This window comes from Elephantulus edwardii, unplaced genomic scaffold, assembly GCF_000299155.1.
Source record: "Elephantulus edwardii isolate Elephantulus edwardi_28Jun2011 unplaced genomic scaffold, EleEdw1.0 scaffold00141, whole genome shotgun sequence".
Lineage (NCBI taxonomy): Eukaryota > Metazoa > Chordata > Mammalia > Macroscelidea > Macroscelididae > Elephantulus > Elephantulus edwardii.
In genome coordinates, this window is record NW_006399891.1 from 2881324 (window position 1) to 2903965 (window position 22642).

Genomic DNA, 22642 nt, shown 5'->3' on the forward strand with positions numbered 1-22642 from the left:
TAAACAGCACTGTTAATCCTAACAATAAGAAACTTAGTGTTAAGAGTGAAATACTCATAAGTTCTCTCTTCAATAGAGCTTGACTTTCTTATTTAAAAAAAAAAAGAATCATGAAGAATACAGTGGTTGACAACAAAATGAAATTTGAGGCTGAAGCAGCTCCATAATATGTATGCCATGGATTTATTTGATTGATTACAAATAATCAAACGCACACCTTCTTCTTCCTTTTAGACAAGCTTGGGCTTTAGTTGGTATCGTTGATGGTGGAAGTGCTGCTTGCAACGAATCTGTGAGAAACTATGAAAATCACAGTAGTGGAGGGAAAGCTCTTGCCCAAGGAGAATTCTATACCATGGATGGTCAGAAATTTGCTGTGACAGCTTATAGTGAATGGATTGAAGGTAGGAAAGTACAATTTATGCTCTTGAAAGATACATTTAGGTATTAAGATAAACATTTTTTATAAGTAGTATTCTATTCAAATGACGTTCTTCCTGGTTTGATTTCTCAACCACTTGAGGGTGAAACCTATTATTTCCTCATTATGTGTTGAAGACACAAAGTGTTCTTTCTTTCTTTTTTTTTTTTTAACAAATGTTCTTTCTAGATCACAGAGTGATTTTAGTTTGATCACCCCCTGGTTGAACCTGGTTTCTGATTCTTGAGCCAGATATTATTGTTAAATGGCAGACATTTATTAGATTCCTGGAGTTGGTGCCAGCTTTGCCCATCTGTGTGTGATAGAGAGGGTGTGACTGGTTGTGCTCCATGACAGTGAGTACTGTTTTGTACTTTGGATCTCCTCTTTGTATATACATGCCAGTAAATGTTACTTTCAGATGCTCTGCAAACTTACCATTTTCCCCTCTCTTATGCTCTACCTGATACGTTTGTTGTATAGGCATAATGGTGCGGGAACCCCAAAACCAACAAGCACAAAGAAGAAAGTAAAAGTCTTTAACGCTTTTGTTAAGTAGTAATTATTTTGATCCATGATATTCTAGAATTTGTATTTATCTATATCTCTCCATATGTATCTATATCTATAACTATATATCTATATCTAATCTATATCTATATCCTTGTATAATTCCCCTTATCCCATTTTGTTTTAACTTGCCCTTTTCTTCTCTGAATTATGTGTTCTTAAAAATTATGCCTCTGCTTATGTTTTCTTTAACAGATTTTTAAATGATAATCTATTTTACAGGAAAAATAGAATTTTTTTTAATTATGCCTAACACTGGGTGTTTAGGATACTTTTAATTTTTTTTCTCTCCTTTTAAGAAGGTTTCTTGTAGAATTTTTTCATTTACCTGCCTTGTTGCTGGATTCTGTGGTTCCAGGGGTGAATTTGTGACTCTCAATGATGTCCAAATGTTGGACTAAAAATGCTGTGCAGTGATTCCCCAAGAGACGCTTGTTTTAATAACCAGAAAACTTTACCTCTTTCTGGCAGCAGTGTCACGAATTATTTACTGCCATTGTTCATGGGTTTACATCCTAGCTCATTTCACCTACCATATGATTGTGGGTAAATGACTTTAACTTTCCAAACCTCGGTTTCCTCATCTAAAATATAAGTGTTGAAAATAAAACAAAACACTAATATGTAGGGTAGCTACAAACATCAGATGTGATGTGAAATACATACAGAAATCATTCAGTGAATGTTTTAATGATAATGTAAACATGATTTGGTTGAGTTATATTGGGATATTTATATATCACTATAATTAAGCAGAAATTATTTTACTTTAAAACAGATAAATAAATAAATAGATCTCCCTGTATGTAAAAAGGACTTTCTCTTGTTACTTCCAAACAAACCTGGGTTTGGGCTAAGGCAGCGGTGTTTAATGCACTGAAGAAGCTGAGATCAAGCCCTAGTTTTCTGACACCTGAGAGTATTCTTCTCCACCACTGTAGAAGGAGCAGATGCATCTGTCCCCATGAATAATGTCCGTAGCAGCAAAGAAATAGCTGCTTGGTCAGCTACATCACCCCTATGCTCCTGCACCTATTTCGACCACTCACGGGATTCAGTATTCATTGTTGGCTCACCAATTTTACTTATAGTTGTGATACCAAGAGTGGGGTTTATTAGGGAAATAGTTTAGAGAGTGGGAGAGGCAAAGAGTATCTCATGATGCAAGCCCAGGCTTAATCCCACAGTCCCAAGCCAGATAACAGAAAAACACAATGCCTTAATTAGTAAAAGTCCTGGTGTCAGTTGAGCAACACTAATTGAAGAAGCCCCTGGTTTCCTCAATCATCCAGCAAGGTTTGCCTCAGAGCAGTTATAGATCAGTTTCTCCTTCAATCATCTAGCAAGGAAAATCTTTAACTGTGGCCAGCACAAATGCAAGAAATCTCAGGTTACACCTTTTGAGGGTCTGTCCACAGCATTGCCAAAGTCTCTCCACAGTTTTTCCACCACTGTTGACGCTAGGGTCTTGCTGTCACCGGGGTCTTGTTCTAGTCTCCCTCAAGTCTTGCTGCTCAATGTGGGAAGCCCTCTCTCTTTCCCTCCCTCTCTCCCTCCCGTTCCCTTTTTCTTTCTCTTTTGTCCTAGTCCCACAGTTGTTGATGATTTGCAAGACCATGTGTATGTAGTTAAGGTAGCTAGAGACCAGAGTGGGCTAAGGTAATGGCTTAGAAAAGCCAACTTTTTTTTAAAATTTTTTTTTTTATTGTATTATTTTTATGTGTACCGTCAAATCAGATCTGACTGGTACAGGAGGAGATTGCCCCCTCCTTCTCCAGCAGAGCATCTGGTGGATTTGAACCGCATACCTCTGGGATTGTAGTGCAGCGTCTTGCCACTAGACCACCAGAGCTCCCTTAGAAAAGCCAGCTTTTAAGCAAACACCACAACCATGGTTTCTTCTGGCAGGAAAAACTGGTAGATGAGAAGCATTTCCAAGCAGAAGTTAGGCCCTGGATGGAGAAACTAGTGGTACTAGATCTTCAAGATGGATTCCAGGCAGAACATAATTACCACCTGACTTAGAGTCAACATTTCCTCTACGGGAAATGCTTTCATTTCCACAGAACTGGTTACTGCTCATTACTGGAAGAGAGTAAGTTCTAACTGTCTGTAGGATATTGTTTGTATCTCATGTTCTCATGACTCCTACTTTCTGGAAGAGGTAGGCATTCTTTCCAGGATGCAGAGAGAATGGACTTACTTCCTTTCTCATTTCTGATTCATTGCTAGTAAGAGATAATATTGGCAGGAGTTTCTTTTAACAGCAGCAAAAAGATGAGTAAATGATAGATATCTTCCGCATATAAACACTCAGGTTTCAGCCTGGAACATATCTGTCTTTGGCCTTTTACCAAGAATTTTCCAGTGCTGAAACTTGACGGCACATATCTTCTGCATATAACTTTTTGCTTACTTTTTAAAAAATAAATTGTGAAAATATAAATGGCTCATTTGATAATAAACATTCCATGAATGTATAATTAAAGGGAAATAAAGAGTCAAATTCTACTGTTCTTTTGCATCCAAACTTTTTTCCACTCTTTTTCTTTTAAATATTGTTGACGTTACTTATTGGAAAAATAATATTTGTTCTGTCTTTTTAGGGGATTTTTTTTTTGCTTCAAAATAGAAAATTTTATGAGCAAATAGGGACAGGATATATATATATAACTCTTCAGAAGGGGAAGAAGATTAGAAAGGGGATGAAAAAAGGGGGAAAGGAAAAATAGTAATGAATTTTAGAAACACAATGTATGTAAATGAATGTATAAAACAGCACATGAATGAAAAAAGGGGAATTGATATTATTAAAAATTTGCCTAAGTATTTTTTCTGTTGTATGACTTTTTATTATCTTTGTGGTTTTTTGGCTGTTTGTGTGTGTTTATGTGTGTCTCTCTCTGTGTGTGTGTACTGTCAAATCGAATCTGACTGGTACAGGAGTAGATTGTCTCTCCTTCTCCAGCAGAGCATCTGTGGTTTCGAACTGCCTGCCTCTAGGATTGCAGTGTAGCTTCTTGCCACTAGGCCACCAGAGCTTGCCTATCTTTGTATTTAACTTGCCTCTTTCATTTCATAAAATCAACACCTAGAATTAGAGTTACAGTCAATTCTAGGACCTGACTTGTTTTTTGCTGCTGTGCAAACTCACTTTGGGAACTCTGGTGCTGTAGGCTCCAATCCAACAGACTTTCTGTGAGGATGAATGAGCTCTCTCCTCCTGTATCATTTATAGCCTCAGAAAACCTGTTGGAGGGGCAGTTGGTTCAGGCTTGACGGCGATAAATTCGAGTTTGAGATTTTTTATTCAGAACCCACTGAGCTTTGGTCTCTCATTTTTAATGACTGCAATAGTTTCTGTCTTTCAAAGTTGTCTTGAGGAAAAGATGTCATTGTCAATGTGTGAAATCTCCATAACTATTAATTTCTACTATACTAAGTATTATTGCTATTATTGTTCATTTTGAACAAAGCCCATAGGTTTTAGTCTCTTCAAAGAGGAAACATAATGAAAGTACTTTCATTATTTATTGCAGGGTGGGTTGGGCAGGGGGAGGTGAGAAGGGGAGAAAATGTTTAACAATGAAAAATTAAAAAACCACTTCTGTTTTTTTAAGTACTGCATGTAGAAACAGAAGTGAGTAGATCAGAGACTAAAAGATTATACCATGCACGGCTTGTTCATGCTAAGTTTTCTCAGGATCATTGGTTCAAGGCTCTAACAATCTCTTACTGTTCTCCCTCTGGTTCTCATAACTTAAGTAAATGTGTTTTTACACATATATCATCTTCTCTTTGTGTGAACCTCTTAACATAATTCCCAAGTAAGGTGCCAGTTCATTAAAGAAAGGTGGTAAGTACAGATGTTTGAGGAATAGATAAGTTTTCACAGTGTTGTTCTTTTCTTCTTCTACCAGTGACATGCCCATGCTTTGACCTTCTCTGTCCATAGATCCATGACATCAGTTTTTGGCATTTGATAGACTCTATCATGGGCTTTGAAACACTTTTATTTGATTGAGTGTAAAGGAAATATCAGTGGTGGAGAAATTAGCTCAGCATTTCAGCTTTTGTTAGCCTTCTTGGGAGCCAGCTCTGAATTTTGAAAGAAAGTGGTAGGTCAGTAATTCGTAATCATAGTTTTACATACCATTGCCCAGGAAGTAATGCAGTTAGAAGGGATCTCATTGTGTCTGGCGCGGATTGCATTGCAGATCATACCTGGGAGCCTTCTCCACTTCCAGTAAACATTTCCACATCTGTCCTATGAAGCAGAGGTGTAGCAAATGCACAAATATAAAAACTCAGCTGCCCTCACTGATACAGCACTTGAGGTGAGCTGTCTTAGTTAAAACACTGAAAAGAGTGGATCTCAACAGAGAGAGTAGCCATAGGAGAAGGTACTTCTCTCCAGATAGGGAGGTCCAGGCAGTCAAAGAGCCGAGAGGACCCTGCAGCATAGCATTTACGAAGCTGTCAGTTCAATAAAATCAACCGACTCAAAGAATCGTCAAGACATTCATTCAGGAGATTGACTGTATTGAGAACCGTTGGTGTCCTTGTGAGCCTGCAAGGTGGTGTGACTGCCCCTGGCACTGGGCTGCCTCCAGCAGGGCAAGCCTTCAGGACTTCACAGTTGTGGGCTGCCACCTGTGCCATCCCTGGCACACAGCGTGACATACTCATGTTTGCACACTTTCCCCAGGCCCAAGCAGGTGTCTGTTCATAGAAAGGGGCAAGGATGCCTCATGGACACTGCCGTTGGTTCCTCGTTAGTTCCTAGAAAGGGGCAAGGGCACCTCATAGACACTGTCGTTGGTTCCCCTTTATGGCTTGATGAGTTGTGTTCCATCCTGCAGGTCTGGAATATGGGTCCTGAGCATTGTTTCTCCAGGGCTCAGCCTCCGGTGGAGGTTTTAGGTGTTGTTTTAATGTGGGTAACTGGATACTTCTGGAATGGAGCTGATTGGAGCATATAAATGGAGCAAGCATTAAAAAAAGATGGGGAAAGAATTTGCTTTTTAAAAATAATTTTATTATTTGTGTGTGTATGTGTGTGTGTGTGTGTGTGTGTGTGTACACGTACGTGTACCTTCAAATCATATCTGACTGGTACAGGAGGAGATTGCCCCTTCTTCTCCAGCAGAGCATCTGAGAAGGACGAAGGAACATATGTTTGAATTTTAGAAGAGAGAAAGTACTATGGCTGGTGAAAAAAGAGTAGGAAAAAAAATACTATAGTATGAGCAAAGGCACCTGGGAATGAAGTCCTTTCTAAAGGCAAGCTTTTATTTGTAGCAGTAAGATAGAAAGCCTGTTCCCATCCTGACTCCTGTGCTTGGGTCAAATGAAAGCATTGCGTGTTTATTCACAGCCCTGTTACGTGCTTGAGAACTCCTACCTGAAAAGGCAGTGTTCTTGTTCTGATTACGTGGGGTCAGCATTACGATTAAAGCTGTGAGTTAAAATATGTAAAGAGATTTAGAAACCTAAAACTTTCTTCAAAATTATTAAAAGATAGCTTGCTGAAGTGATGCTATCTTATATCCCAAATGGCCAGGTATGCCCTCTCCTTGTGAGGCTTGTTGTTAGGTGCTGTTGAGTCAAGTACAACTCATAGCGACCCTGTGAACAACAAACATATCTGAACCCTGTCCTTTCTTGTGCTATCCTCACACTTCCTAACACACTAGAGCCCTTTGTGGCAGTCACCGTGTCAATCACCTGGTTAAGCTTCACTTTCTGAGGATAAGGAGTTATATTTTCATCTTTTTCGCCATTAGTGTCTGCAGAGTAAATGGCCCATGCGTGGCATTGGTATACTGTTTATTTGTAACTCTGTAAGGAGCTTAATATTAGACAAAGAATGGCTCCTGTTAATGCATCGTTTTCTCTCTCTCTCTTTTTTTGTTTTGTTTTGTTTTAGGTGTTTCCCGTTCAAGCTTCCGGGTGGAGGTTGTGGATGGAGTGATACTTCACTTGCTGGATGATGTTGGCAGCTGGGAGCCTGGAGACCAGATTGTGGTCGCTAGCACTGACTATTCCATGTACCAAGCAGAGGAGTTCACACTTCTCCCCTGTCCTGAGTGCAGCCGCTTCCAGGTCAAAGTCAAAGGTAGATTGCTGAGTACTTCTCGGGAAACACCTGTCTGTATTCTAGATATGGTGCTTCAAATGCTTCTTATCAGCATCGTCTCCATATTCAAGTTCTTAGCTGTGGAGTGCATTGAACTCCTTTTTCCATAGGATACCCATCAAAGTAGTTACTGAGCAGCTGTTTTGTTGTTAGTGATAGGTGTCTCTCATTGTTGTCATAGCTGACTCTAATGAGTTTCCACAGTTGTAAATTCAACAGGAGACTCCTTGTCTTTCTGAGAAATCCCACTGGTGGATTCCCAGTACCAGAGTCATGGTCTATGGTTTTTAGCAAAACACTTCCCTACAGATAATGCCGTCAGACCTCTCTCTTAATGATATATGTTGTTGTGTAGCATTGAATTGGAATTGACCCATAGCTGACCCTCCAGTGGGTTTTCAGAGACAGTTTAATTGCACAGGAGGAGACTGCCCATCCTTTTCCTGTGGAGCAGCTGGTGGATTTGAACTGCATGTCTTTGGGATTGTAGTGCTGTTTCTCACCAATAGGCCACCAGAGCTCCTTTAATGATATGTAACAGACAAAAATGGTTTCTGTACCTCAGTTTCTTTGCAAAGGAAAAAAAATAATGGGGACTTGAAACAATTGTCCAGGTTTCTTTCTAGCTTCTCATTGATTAATTTTTTCACTATCAAATAATAGTAAATCAACTATGTATTAGATCCCTTTAAAAATATACTTTTTTCTTCTTAATCTATAAAGTCCCATAAATTTTTGAGTGCCTACTTGTCTGGTGGAAAACAAGTTTTGTAATCCTTCAAATGTAACCAAAAGGATATTTTCATAAAACCCTGTCTCTCACCGTTATGTTGAGGTTCCCCTGGCCCAGGAGACTGCCTTCTTTCACTTACAGGATTTATTGTGCCGTTCCCTTTCTGCATGTTTTCCTTTGCTTCCGTGTTTGAGATTATATACATTTATGAGAGAAAACAAAAATAGTTTACAATTACCATTCAGTAAGTGCTCACTTGATGGGTAATTTAGAGTTTTAAAGTGCAAGGGAAAATTTTCTACTTTGACAAAAAACAGGACATTTGGCACATTTTCTCTCTGTTTTATTTATTGTTGTATTTTTCCTTCTTGTTAATACTGGGCAGAAGTAGAAATTTAAAAAAAATCATGATACCATCTGGCATTAATTCTTCTGGAAATTCCCACTCTTGTTAACAAGTCTACATGATAATGAGTCTTTGTGGCCTTAGTTCTTATGATTTATTTATACTTTCCCCTTCTGAGTTTATAATGTGAACATCATAGGAACTCATATTAAAATTCTTCTAGACTTTCAAGAAAAGTGGAAATGTAAAACAATATATAAGATGTTGGGAGAGAAAATATCGTAACTTTGGAACTGCCAGTGTCCAAATGCTGATAACTTTAGTGTTGAAATAGAAATGAAAACCACTTTAGGCCCTGCTATCAAGATCTACTAAATCCTTGTCTTTCTCGGTTTGCCATTCTTTTTGATATTCATTTGCCCTCAGGGAAGTGGAATAAAATTTTGTATAGGAAGTAAGAAGTATTGTCTGGATTGACAGATGTCAGATTGCTAGAGGTCTTCAGTGATGAATTGTGCTACTTCAGAGGAGCAAGTTCTCCATCTATACGTGAGCTCCAGCATTGACAGGACAATTGCTGGCGAGAGTTCAGATGTCAGATAGGAAGTGGGATGGATAATCTTTAAAACATCTGCTCCCTGGCATTCTTTGATTTGGAGGTTTTAAAGAATGGCATTAAACCCAGAAACCAAATATAATGCTGGCACGTTGGTTTTGACTCAGAGTGACTTTATAGGACAAAGCAGAATTGTCCAATAAAGTTTCCAGGGCATAATGTTCATGGTCACAGATTGCTGCAGAGCAGCTAGTGGATATGAACCACTGACCTCTGGGTTAGCAGCCTAGTGCTTCAACCACTGCATGACCAGAGCTTCTTTGAGAATGGCCCTAAAGAGGACACACTGTTGACTTAGTCTTGTTGGGAGAGGGCAGAGTTAGAAGGAGGGGAAATATCCTTGAAAGAACCATAATACTGTCTTTTTTTTTAATATCTTTTCCTCTTGCTCATATCAACCAGAAACACCTCAGTTCCTGCACATGGGAGAGATTGTAGATGGTGTGGACATGCGAGCTGAGGTGGGAATTCTCACCAGGAATGTTGTAATCCAAGGAGAGATGGAGGACTCTTGTTATGCTGAAAACCAGTGCCAATTCTTTGATTTTGATACCTTTGGGGGACATGTCATGGTATGTCGAATCCTGGCTGCTAAATGTGTGCTTGCGGAGAAGTTCGGGTTTTGGAATAAAATGTATATAGACATGAAAAAGAAATTTCATTTTTTCTCTTCAACATAATCATAAATCAGGCAACTGTAAGTGATTAAGAGAGGAACTTGCAACTTACCTTAGCTGATCTGGACCTCTACTTAAAGCATTTAAGAATGATGTCATAAAGAATGAAATAAATACATTAGAAGGAAACAATTACACACAAAAATTTAATGACCTTTGGTATTGATGTATGCAAATATCTAAAAGGATGGATTAAGATTATTAGTAAATGAGTAGTATAGTAGCACACACATACAAAACATTTTTCTACAAAACTATTTTTGTATGTAGAAGTATAGCTCTGTTGTTTAATATATATGTAGTGTGTACTTACTAGAAGGTAGGTAAGTTCATATATTCCAATTTTAAAAAAAATGACTTTGGGACTGCATTGTGCCTGTAGGTATTTTAAAATTAGTTTTTCTTTGTTGAATGGTATTTAGTCACATTTTCCTTGTTCTGATTTCTGAAATGTTGGTCAGGGTTATTTCTTTGTTTTTATTAACATATTTGAAAATCCAGTGTTTGAAAATACTTGTGATCAACCTTCAAGGGAGTTAAAAGAGTTAAAAAAGAAGTACATTAGATTATGTACTAACTAAACATTGACCAAACATTTAGAAATAACCATCAGGTTATGGTGGTGGTGGATACAGAAGTGAAATAAAAACATGAGACTAGAAATGATAAAAATATTTAAACAAATCAAAGAGCACATATAGAGACATAATTTCTGGGATTCTCACATTTATATTATCTCTTGTTCATAATTGGAGACTACTTTTGGTGGCTTTTAAACATATTCACTGTGGAAGGTGAAGCAGTTAAAACATTCTTAAATTTCCAAAGAAATGAAAGTTTTAAAAATATTCTCCTTCAGATGTTCATGCTACCTATGTAGATATTTCTGTTTTTACGTAAAATATTTCTTGTTACTTCTCTTTTGTCCCCTAGGAGATAAACTTTGACTTGGGTTACTCTGTTTTGTAGATAAAGAAGAATTTTACTTCTGTCCATCTTTCTTATGTGGAATTGAAACACATGGGTCAGCAGGCCCTGGGCCGGTATCCTGTCCATTTCCACCTGTGTGGCGATGTGGATGTCAGAGGAGGGTACAGACACGCGACGTTTGTGGATGGCCTGTCTATTCATCATAGCTTCTCAAGATGCATCACTGTGCACGGGACGAACGGCTTGCTGGTAATTCTGACACATTACTAAGACCGTTGACTGTCCTGTTCTCGTGACTTCCTAGTTATAAATAAACTGCCCCACTACATGCTTTATTCTCTCCTGCTTTTGCTAATTCTACTCTTTTTCTTTCAGAGGGAAGCCTATTTTTCAAGCTTTGCCCACCCCACACCGTTAGCTACTTAAGTGATAATAAATCCTGATATTTGTCTTTGCTGCTTCTGTGAAGATTTAAACTTCTTTTTGCATTTGTACTAAGCATGCCACACTGAATAGTACTTGTCACTTTAATGACAATCAATCTTGTGACCAAGATATTATATACTTGTGTTTCTACAGATAAAAGACACCATTGGATTTGACACACTGGGTCATTGTTTCTTTTTGGAGGATGGTATTGAACAGAGAAATACTTTGTTTCACAATCTTGGACTTCTCACCAAGCCCAGCACCCTTCTCCCTACCGACAGGAATAACTCCATGTGTATCGCCATCCGTGATAAAGTATTTGGAAATTACATCCCCGTGCCGTCCACCGACTGTATGTGAGTAACTGGCAGAAAGAAAATGTCATGTGTGTTGGCCAAGGCTTTTGATATTTGGGGAAGATATTTTGGGGGAAGTTGTCAGTGGGCAGGGTTTTTCACAAAGAATGTTTAAATCACCTTAAAAAATACCTTGCAGGGCTGTTTCAACTTTCTGGATCGCTCATCCCAACAATAATCTGATAAATAACGCAGCTGCCGGCTCACAGGTAAATCAGAGGGAAGAGATTTCAGATTGTTTACTGTCGCTCCTGTTTATAATGATGCTGATTTGCAATAAGCGGGGTGCAGTGATGTGTGTCAAGGTGACCCAAGCTTGACATTGTTTCTGATACTACTTTTTTAAATGAAAGTAAGGCATAGTGGAAATGGTGCTTCTGTTTCTTATTATTTGTGCCAGGTAGTGTCCGGGAGTATATTATGTATAACATAGATGCCAAATGGACGCGAGAATGTGGGTTAATCTCTATAGCTGTCATCCCATTTCCAGAAGGGATTTTAGTGTATTTTTTATGGTCTTTCTGACCTCTCCACTTTAAGTCACATGTGGCAAGGTAGCTGGTGATTTCCGTTTTTAATGTTGGTGAACAGAGAACGCTTTAACTTTTCTTTATGTAAATGGATTATTAAGTAAAACACAGGGACCATTATCTGTCTGGTCAAGGATCACAGACATCCTCTTGCTAAATTCAGGAATTATATCCTCTTGGGAATTTCATCTCTGTGGTTAATAACTTAATTCTAATAACTTGTTAGTTGCCATCAACTTATATGTCACAAGTAATAAACATTTTATGAAGTAAAAAAGAAATAATTGGCATTATTTCCTGGGATGAAGTAAAAGATTATTCCAAAAGAATATTGGGAAGAACTAGATTATCGTCATTGCTAGCTGGAGGGGTAGTTGAACTTAAATTTGTGATTTTCCTTAAAACATAAACTGAAGATGCCCTGTCAGGGAAAGAGTCTTATTTGACAAGGCAGAGCTCTGGATATTTAATCACTTCAGATTTTATTCATTCAATTCTTGTCAAATATTTGTTGAGCACTTATGTGATTTGTGCATGGAGCATGTATCTACAAAGATGAATTTTGGGATAAAGATGAGCTGAGAGGTTGATGAATAATCTAGAAATGATCAGCCAGGCTGAGATTTCTCCCAGCTGTTTCTGAAAGTCCTCAGTTGAAGGCCAAAGAAAACTGCAAATCATGAAAAATATAAGGCAGGAGCACCCATGCCTTTGAGACTCCTGGCTTACTTATAAGAAAAGAAGAAAGCAGGTTTAAATTTTCAGCTCATGTATGTCTTTCCTCTTTTATTTTGTGAACCTGTTTTTTTTCCCTTCCTTTCTATAAAAACTATTCCAGTGAAGGTAGTATTTTGACAGGACTTTTCCTTCGCAAATAAATCAAACCTTTTCTTCATTGTACATTTCCATTGCCTTTCACAAAGCTCCCTTTGCCTATTTTGACACCACAGTGTGTTTAACAGGAAACAGCTGTTACTTCACTCCAGAAGCCTTGCCATTCCAGGAAGGTTCTGTTTGCCCTCAGTTTCTTGGGCTGTGGTACCAAGCCTTCTTGTCAAGGCTGGGTACCCAGAAGTACCCAGTACTTCTTGAGTACTCTTCCATTGAATTATCTGTTTTATATTGAAGAGTGGAGATGGTACACACATTGCTTGAGTTATTAAAATACATCTGTACACTTTCATAATGAGTAAGTATTAAATTCTTTGACACACATACACACATTTTCCACATTTCATTTTGCTTTCTGTTTTCAAAGATTTTGTTTGCTGTAATGAATATAATACTAAAAGTGGCTGTTGTTAGTTGCTGTCCATTCAGTTCCAACTCACGGTGACCCCATATGTGCAGAGAAGAACCACTCCATTGAGTTTTCAAGACTGCTATTCATAGCAGATCACCAGACCTTTCTTCTGAGATGTTTCTGGATGTATTTGAACTGCCAGACTTTTATGTAGTCATCAAGCTCTTAACGGTTTGTGCCATGCATTATACATAACATATGCTATTGAGTTGCCATCAAGTTGATTCAGAAATAGAAACCTTAAAGGACAGAGTAGAACTGTCCTGTACCATTTCCTAGACACCATTTTTTTTCCTTTTAGGAACTCTGGTGACTCAGTGGTTAAGCACTTGATTAACCCAAAGGTCAGCATTTCAAAACCACTAGCTTCTAAATAGGAGAAAAGACATAGGATCTGCTTATGTAGAGATTGCAGTCTGGAAATCCCGGTGGGTCAGCCCTACTATGTCACTTGGGGTCGCTGTAAGTAGGAGTCTATTTGATCGTGCACATTAGCAAATGACAGTACAGAGCAGATTGCCAGGCCTTTGTCCTGTGAGCACTGTTGTGTGCGGGGCTCGAGCACCTGGCCTTTTGGTTAATAGGCATTTAACTATTGTACCACTGTTTGTTGTTGTTATGTGCTGTCGTCGTTATGTTGTTATGTGTTACGTTACCTGCTACCCTATGTTCGGCATCTGTGAAGCCTGCCCTGTCCTGAGCCAGTCTCACTGATTCCAACACACGTAACCTCATTTCTTCAGTTATTGTATCAAACCATCTCGTCTGGGGTCTCCTATGCTGTCACTCCACCCATTAGGCTTTTAAAAATGTATATAATTAACATTACTTTTAATAGTACTCATTACGCATGTAGGTGGCATGTGGGCAAGGAGTTGCATTGCCAGCCCAAAGGCAGTTGATTCAAATCCACCAGCTGCTCCCGGAAGAGACATGGGCTTTCTCCTTCCGTGTGACTTGCAGCCTCTGAAAATGTGCCGGATGGTCAGCTATGAGTCAGTTGATGGCAATGATCTGAGTTGAGTTTACTACCTATATTTTAGTGATCTCTGTATTTACCGCTAGACAATGAACTCTTGAGAATTCAGCCTGACTTTGCACGTAAACCAGTGCCAGTTGCCATCAAGTTCATTCCGGCCATGTTGGCACCACGTGTGCTGAACTGTTTTCAAATGGCTGAGTTGGAAAGAGGTCCACCGACTTTTCTTCCAAGGAGAGTCTTCGGACAGACTCAAACCTCTAACCTGTCAGTGAACCATTTTCATCACTCAAGGGCTCCACTTGGCACATACTGGGCATGAAATGTTTTCTTCATTTTAATCTTGTCTCAAGACTGTTCTTTCACATTTAATCTGTAAATTTTAGTCTGTCTAGTGTAAGATGCATAATGTGAAGTTATCCTTTGAGTTGATGTCTAAATAAATTTAAAAGAAAAAACTAATCAGGGGAAATAAATGTATTTCCATTTTTAATATCTCATTTTGAGTGTCAGCATATTTGAAACTTTGCAGTTCCTGTTCAAGTCAGTAACATCGGATCGAATGGGCACGATTTAGACAGAGACAGCATCCCAATTCATGCATGTGGTGATTTTTTTTTCCTTTGGCAAAAATTTGCCTCAGGACAGAAAGGGCATTGGAGTGGTTTAAAAGAAGTCAGTGAACACTTCATGTCCACGGCATAGTTGTTTAATAGGCATGAGTCATCTATTGATCAGATTTGAAGTAAACAAGATAAACCATTCTGTTGAAAGACTGTGTGATCCTGGTCACATTGAAGGCTTGCTTGTTTTGAGCTTCTGTGGAGTTTTTTAAAAGAAGGTAACAATGGAGAAGTTTATTTTAAAAATCAGTTTTGTTACTAACCCATTCTACTGCTCCTTTTTTCTAACCCTTTAACAAATTTGATTTTCAAAAAGACATAAAGAAGAGGAGGGAAAAAAAAGAAGACATAAAATAACTCCTTTGTGCAGCCACTTGCACACACAATTTTTTACAGGGGTTAATAAACTGTAAAAATGAAAAAAAAATGAATGTCAAAGAGATGAAGCCTGATTGTGAAGTGAGAAGGATGTTTCAGAGTGACTTTATAAGATTCTTAATGATCTTGCCCTTTCACTTGTAGGATGCTGGAATATGGTATTTATTCCACAAGGAAGCTACCGGAGAATCCAGTGGAGCGCAACTCTTAGAGAAACCAGAACTGACCCCGCTCGGTATATTTTATAACAATCGTGTCCATTCCAGTTTTAAGGTTGGTGCCCATGTTTTAGTAATTGCTCTGTATGATTCACAGAGTAAAGGATTGTGTATGGTGATTACAGCTGAAAAGCAGCAGGCTTTGGTAGAACTTGTCATGAAAAAATAATTTGTGATTAAAAAAATGCAGACATGTAACCGTTTTATGCCCTTGAGGCTTGTATAACACTCCATGTATTCAGATGTATGAATATGTACCAACACGGAGTACATGCTTTCTGATTATGTAATAGGTTTGCCCCTGGTGTTTCCATCTTCTCTGTTTCTAAGTCTCCCTCCTCGTTGCTCTTTTGAATTCCTGGTCCCACCTTCTTTTGAATCTTTAATGCTAGTACGTGTTTCTGGAGGGAGCTCTGGTGGTGTGGTTGGCATAGAGAGTTGTGCTGCTGACCCAAAGGGCCACTTCTTTGTTGGTTTGAACCCATCAACAACTGTAAGGGAAAAAGATACGTGGTCTCTCCCCATGCAGTTTATCTTGTTGTCTACCTTTGAGTTGACACTAACTCTTAGGTGACCCTTCATTGAGTTATCAGAGACAGTAAATCGCATGGGAGGAGATTGTCCATCTTTCTCCTGCAGAGCAGCTGGTGGATCCAAACCGTGTACTTTTGGGATCGCAGCACAACTCTTTACCATTAGACCACCAGATTTTCCTATGCAATTTATAGCCTTTGAAAGCCCACCGGAGGGTCAGCTATGAGTCAGTTCTGACTTGACGGCAGTGAGTTGAATTTGAGATGCATTTCTAGGGACTAGGTGATGATGCATTAGGTAATGAATTTCTAAGGAGCTCTGGTGGTCTAGTGGTAAGGAGTTGGCACTGCCAACTAAGTAAAATGATAAAAATATCGGGGAAAGTAACCATTTCTGCAAAACTTTTATTTTGCTGTTTATCTCAACCTTTTTTGGTAAAAGCAGTAAGCTGAAATATATACTCATTTCAGTCTGTATTTCTGTTTTTCAGGCTGGTTTATTTATTGACAAAGGTGTTAAAACAACCAATGCCAGTGCTGCTGACCCACGAGAATACCTCTGTCTGGATAACAGTGCAAGGTAGAGCTTGTTTAATAAATCATGTGCCACAGACATATCTTAGTTCTGCTGACCCAGAGGCTCATGGTTCGAATCTACCAGCTAGACGGAAGGACAGTTTCCTACCATGTGGTTTACCACCTCTGAAAACCCCTTGGAGGGTCAGCTGTGAGTCACTTCCAGTTCAGTGGTACATAACAACAGTAACATCCCAAGAATCACACAAGAGCAAAAACTGTTCCCTTTTTTTTTGTGACAAAGCTTTAAAATGAAGTTTTGAAAGTTATAAGGAGGAATTTGGAAAAACGTTTTATAGTGTTGTTCTAGGCTCTGTGCCTGGGCTTTTATTAACATAACAAAGAGGAAGTTGCTGCTTTTCTTGAGACTGAGCACTACCTGTATATTGATGTTAGAAAGAGTTGTAGAAAGAGGGGGGAAAAGGGGATCTGGTGAAATGAGCCTAAATTTGCCCTGTTTTAAGACTATGACTCATTAAATAACAAGTTAAACTAAGATCATGTTTTTGTCTAATCCCCTGAAAGCCAGAGCACATACAATTAATTCTTAGTGGTCTGAGTGGAATATTTCTGTAAAACTGTTTCAAGTAGCGGCTCCCCAACTTGATGACCAAGCTGGTTCTGCTCCAGTGGTTTGTGGTCTCATATCCACATCAGGCCCGGGCTCCGTGTTATTCTCCTTTAAAACCACAAAATGTGGTTAGGATGTAGATTGGCATATCAGCAAAATTCTCTTAACATCCTCTGAGCGAGCCAAAAGAAATAAAATTTCTCAGGTGGAAATGAGATTTTCTGGAAGAGATGGCCAACATAAAGTCCTATCTGTAGAAACCAAGTGCTATTTATGTATCAAGATGATTTATCAGCCAGTGCAGTTCAGAGGGTCTCAGATTTAATTGCCTCTGTTGATATTCCTGTGAAAAAGTACAACAGATCTGAAACACCAGACATAACAGAGTAATTCAGAGCCACATGTAGTTTTGACTCAAGTGTGAGACAAGATTTTTGTGACACATCAGTAAGTCCTGAGGTCAAGGGAGTGCTAGGAAAATGTTAGTAAAATTACTCACCAGGATTCCTTAAAGATAAGCTTGAATTGGAAATGTTTTAAAGCAGTGGTCACTTAGCTGTTGAGAAACAGAGTCTGAGGGCAATTTTAAAATAATTAGTGATTAAATGAATAAATATTTTTTAAACATCCAGTGGTATTTTAGATTTTGACAAATTAAGAAATAAAGCAATTTACCCATGATATCTTAATTTTTTTTAAATCAAGTGTACATGTATATATGATATTAGGATAATGTTACACTTTTTTCTACTCTTCCTTAACACTCTTACTGGTTTTATAAGTTCATACGGATATGGAATCAAATTACAAATGAAAGTTGTCAATAAGAAGAACTAATTTTATAAAAAGAATAACAAGACATTGAGGTAGCTTGTTTTTATTTGATTTTATATCTTCTAATATATGTATTATGCCCACACAAACTAGGAGAACTCAAACATAATTAAAATGATAATATTATAAAATTATAAACAAATAATTAGCACTTCTATGAATTAAAGGGAACTCAAGTGACTTGGTGGTAAAGAATTGCACTGCTAACACAAAAGTTTGCAGTTTGAATCCACACCAGCAGTTCTGTGGGAGAAAGACAGACTGTCAGCTCCTATGTGATTAACTGCCTCTGAAAACCCCACTAGACGGTCATCTATAGGTGGTTTCTGACTTGACAGTCCGCAACAACCACCACCATGGATTGAATATTAGCCACATGGGGATATTTCGAAGATGTTCCGTGTGTTCATCAAAAAAGGAAGATGACTCAGCAGTTAATCAGATGACTCTTTCCTGTGTCTTCTAGATGTGAAATTACAAAGGAATCCAACAATGGAAATTTATATCCCCAAAAAAGTTCTTGGATTGAGACTGGGAAATTCCACCTAAAAGAGTGAAATAATGTCAGACTCAATTAGTTCAGTAAAAATAACAGATTTTAGGGAGGGTTGGGCAGTATTTTGAAATGCTGTAAATGATGTCGATGAATTGGGAAAATTAACTCATTTTTTGCACACTAAAAGAGGAAAGTGCAGTTGATCCCTGGTTACTGTTGTCCAACTCTCAAGACTCACACTTGCTTTTCAATGTCATGTAAATTCACTCTCACTTTAAAACAATTGAATCAACCCCTGCAGTCACCCTTGCTTCACTCCTTGATTTTAAGTCACTGAGAAAGGCTGAAGTGTGGCTGAGAACTTGAAGCACCTATTTTGACTTTACAGACTTGACTTAAAGACACCTGTAGTAAGTGACCTTGTCAACATGAGGGCTGCTTCTGCAATATAACCAACAGGGAGAGAAGGGTTTATGCTGAGAAGAGGGTCAGAAAAGCTGAGATGGTTACAGCAGACAGTTGCTTTCGTGACACTTTTTTTAAAAAAAGAAAACTATGTTGTTTCCTTTCCCAAATGTAAATAAATAAAATAATCATACAATTTAAATGTTTCATTCGACACACACACACATCTGCACATGTGCAGCAGCACACACACACACACACACACACACACACACACACACACAATGAAATGTATAATCGAGCTTTTAAAATAAGGTTATGTTAGTATCATGATGGTTAAGAATTTGTAAAAACATGCTGGATTTTCTGTTCTGAGTTTTATTTTTTCAAAATGGTTTTAGTGTTTAGAATGCTATGCAACATCCATTCCATATTACAAATTCATTTTCTCTGGTGGCCTAGTGGTAAGAATCTGTGCTGTGATCCCAAAGTCTTGCGGATCAAATCTAGAGAAGGACGGGCAGTCTCCTACTGTGCAATTAATTACCTCTGAAAACCCATTGAAGGGTCACCCATGGGTCAGTTTTGATTTGATGGCACACAGCCACAGTAATATGAAAATATGGTTAAAGTAATTCTCTGGATATATGTGAGAGAATATAACATGTTCCTTTGGATTTGATACCACTTCCTAAACAACATGCCTTTGGAAACTCTGTGAACTTTGATAAATGTCAATAGTTGTTGAGGGGCTCCCGGCCTTTTGTTCATAGAGTTGCTATGAGTTGTGCTTGACTTGACAGCAATCAACAACAATAATTAAGTTGTCTCCCAAGATTTTTTTTTGCTTTTCTTTTGGTCAAATGTAATCCTGCTTCTTGACATTTACTTTCATAATTATAAACAGCTCATTTTCATTACCCTTTTATCATTTTTCAAAGAAGTCTACCTGCCTTTTCTCCAAGGTTTCGGCCTCATCAGGATGCGGATCCCGAGAAGCCCCGTGTTGCTGCCGTGATTGATCGACTCATCGCTTTTAAAAATAACGATAATGGAGCGTGGATCAGAGGGGGTGATATCATCGTGCAGAACTCAGCGTGCGTATCCTCTGCAGATTATTACCAATGACACCAATGCGCTCACTTTTCAGACTATTAAAAAGCACCCAGAATGGTAGAATTCAAGTTCAGTGGTGGTTCCTGGATCTTGCTTTTGTTATTGACAGACTGACCAGGCTGTGAGCAAGTGAACAAACTGCCAGTGTCAGCCTGTGTTTTCACAGGAATTGAACTTGCCCAGTGACTACAGGAGAGTTTTGATGAGCTTGAGCAGGAACTGGGAATTTAGCTTTATATAACAGGCATAGACTATGTCAGAGAGCTAAATAAAGATTTTTGAAACTATCTGAATAATTTTCCCTTCATCTTGGAAAGGCTTTAAACATTTCTGATGCTCCTCACTGCCATTCCAAACAAAAGTTGTGCAATTCCATCTCAGTAAGTCTGTTGACTCACTCATGTCTTAGCCTGACTTAAGGTGGTAAACATCTCACTTTTTCCGAATTTGTATGATTTTAACAGAGACCAGATAGATGTTGAGCTAAGACTTGGTGCTCAAGACTCTAGAAAAATCTTTCTGTCTGGCCCTGACATTTGGCATCTCACTGTTATACCTGACTTTTATCATCAAACAAATTGGTGTTGGGCCTGTAGAAATCCTTTGGATGTGCATGTTGAAAATTTTGAAGAGAATACCATGATCTAGTTGTTTTTTAAAATCATAATAATGTTTATTATACTGTTTATCATGCTGTAGACACTGTTCTACATGCTACAAATAAATTAGTATGTTTGATCTTCTCAGACATCCTAGGAGAAAGAAAAGAAAGAATCCTAGAAGGAAAATTACATTATTAGTCTATAGAGTGAACTCTGGTGAATTAGTGGTTAAAAGCTGTGCTGAATTCCCAAAGGCACGGTTTAAATCCACCAGTTGCTCTGAGGGAGAAGGATGAACAGTCTCCCTCTGTGTGATTTACTGCCTTTGAAAAGCTGCTGGAGAGTCAGCTATGGGTTGATTCCAACTCAACAGTACACAGTAATTTAGTTGAGGAAAGTGAGGGAGATAAAGGGGTTTGAGGAATTTGCCTACACACAGCTAGGAGCTGGAAAAGCTGGGACTTGAGCCAGTTAGCCTATGTAGTCTGCAATCTTGTAATTGTGAGGTGAAATTTTTTTATTGCCTCTTTGAGAAAGTCACTATTACTGAGGCCACTAGATACTTTGCTAATTAAATATTGAGGCCATTAGTTCTTTTACCTGACTTGTTCAATTTTATATATCCCCTTATTCTTTTTTTTTTTTCTTACAGGTTTGCAGATAATGGAATAGGACTGACCTTTGCCAGGTTTGTAATTGGTTAGATATCTACTGACTTGACCATTTTAAAACTGTAAGATAAGAATTCTTGACTTTTGGTTTACACATAAGAAAGTTACACAATACCAGTATTATTTTAAGAATTGGCACCCCTTTCCTGAAGCCACTAGAGGGCCAGGCATTTGTAATAAATTGATGAACTTGAATAGTAGCTTCAATATAGGAGGAATTTCACAGAAAGGGATGCCTATTGTATTTACTCTTAGAATAAAATGCTTGTGATTTAGACCAAAGATCTTAATAGCAGAGCTCAAAAGAGGGAGGGGTAAAAGTTTGGAACTTTTAAAACACTGCTCCAGTTTAACAAAGATTATAAAGAATGAAAATTTTTAATTCTTTGTTTTCCCTCAAATAATAGTCATTTTAAACATGTTATATCCTCTAATTCTTGCATTCAGGGCAAGTTCTTATTTGTGTAGTTATTATTTGGGACCGGAATCCTCAATTCTGGCTCTTAAAGTTGATAAATTTATTTGTGTAACATTCACAAAATATTGATTAATTCACATGAAGAAATAATGACTTGATGTTTTAGAAAAAGTAACTACATTTTTAGCTTTTAAAGGTACTTCTATTTACCGCTTATCTTTGCAAGAAGGTGAATTTAAATTATGGAGAGAGTATGACTATGGATGGCTCTCATTTTAACAGCGATGGAAGCTTCCCAAGTGATGAAGGTTCGAGCCAGGAGGTGTCTGAATCTCTCTTTGTTGGCGAGAGCAGGAATTATGGCTTCCTGGGTGGTCAGAACAAGTACATGGGCACAGGTGGAATAGACCATAAGCCTCGGACTTTACCTCGGAATAGGTGAGTGTGTAGAACGTGAGATTTAAATGACAAATGAAAAAGTAGTTTTCAAGGAGGTTTCTGTATTTATCCTGAATGGATTCCTCCTTAACCATGACACTTAACCTCCCATATCTTTATTATCAACACTGTTTTCATCATTGCTTTTAGAAGGAAGCTCTGGTGGCCTAATGGCAAGAAGTTGTGCTGCAATCCTGAAGGCACACTGTTTGAGGTCACCAGCTGTTCCTCAGGAGAAGGATGGACAATCTCCTCCTGTGCGATTAACTGCCTCTGAAAACCCACTAGAGGGTCAGCTATGGGTTGGTTCCAACTTGATGGTACGCAACAACAAGAAAACATTACAAGGGAGCTCTTTTGGCCTAGGAGTTAACTCAGAGGCATGTGGTTTCCACCAGCTGCTCTGTGGAGCTAGAGATGCCCAATCTCCTGTGTGATTTGCACCCTCTGAAAACCCATTGGAGGGTCAGCTATGAGCTGGTTCTGACTTGATGGCACATAATTATCACCACCAACAATAACGATACCAACAACACTGATGTTTATAGTATTGCTGTGCTTGTGTTGTTGTTGTGCCTTCAAATCAGAACTGACTCATAGCTGACCCTCCCGTGGGTTTTCAGAGGCAGTAAATTTCACAGGAAGCGATTGCCCGTCTTTCTCCCACAGAGCAGCTGTGGATTCAAACTATGTGCCTTTGGGATGACAGTGCAGCTTTTTACCACAACGCCACC

General features: G+C 38.5%; 1 protein-coding gene across 1 annotated transcript in view; it reads left to right on the plus strand.

Moving 5' to 3' along the window:
- The window catches only part of TMEM2 (transmembrane protein 2), a 111833-nt gene that overhangs the window by 55031 nt on the left and 34160 nt on the right, over positions 1-22642 (plus strand). Inside the window, exons 5-15 of the mRNA XM_006894422.1 lie at positions 235-404; positions 6921-7109; positions 9228-9397; positions 10472-10681; positions 11012-11217; positions 11357-11426; positions 15175-15303; positions 16273-16361; positions 19629-19760; positions 21034-21069; positions 21753-21908. Of these exons, the coding sequence (XP_006894484.1) occupies positions 235-404; positions 6921-7109; positions 9228-9397; positions 10472-10681; positions 11012-11217; positions 11357-11426; positions 15175-15303; positions 16273-16361; positions 19629-19760; positions 21034-21069; positions 21753-21908 (1557 nt within the window). The remainder of the gene's footprint in view (positions 1-234; positions 405-6920; positions 7110-9227; positions 9398-10471; positions 10682-11011; positions 11218-11356; positions 11427-15174; positions 15304-16272; positions 16362-19628; positions 19761-21033; positions 21070-21752; positions 21909-22642) is intronic.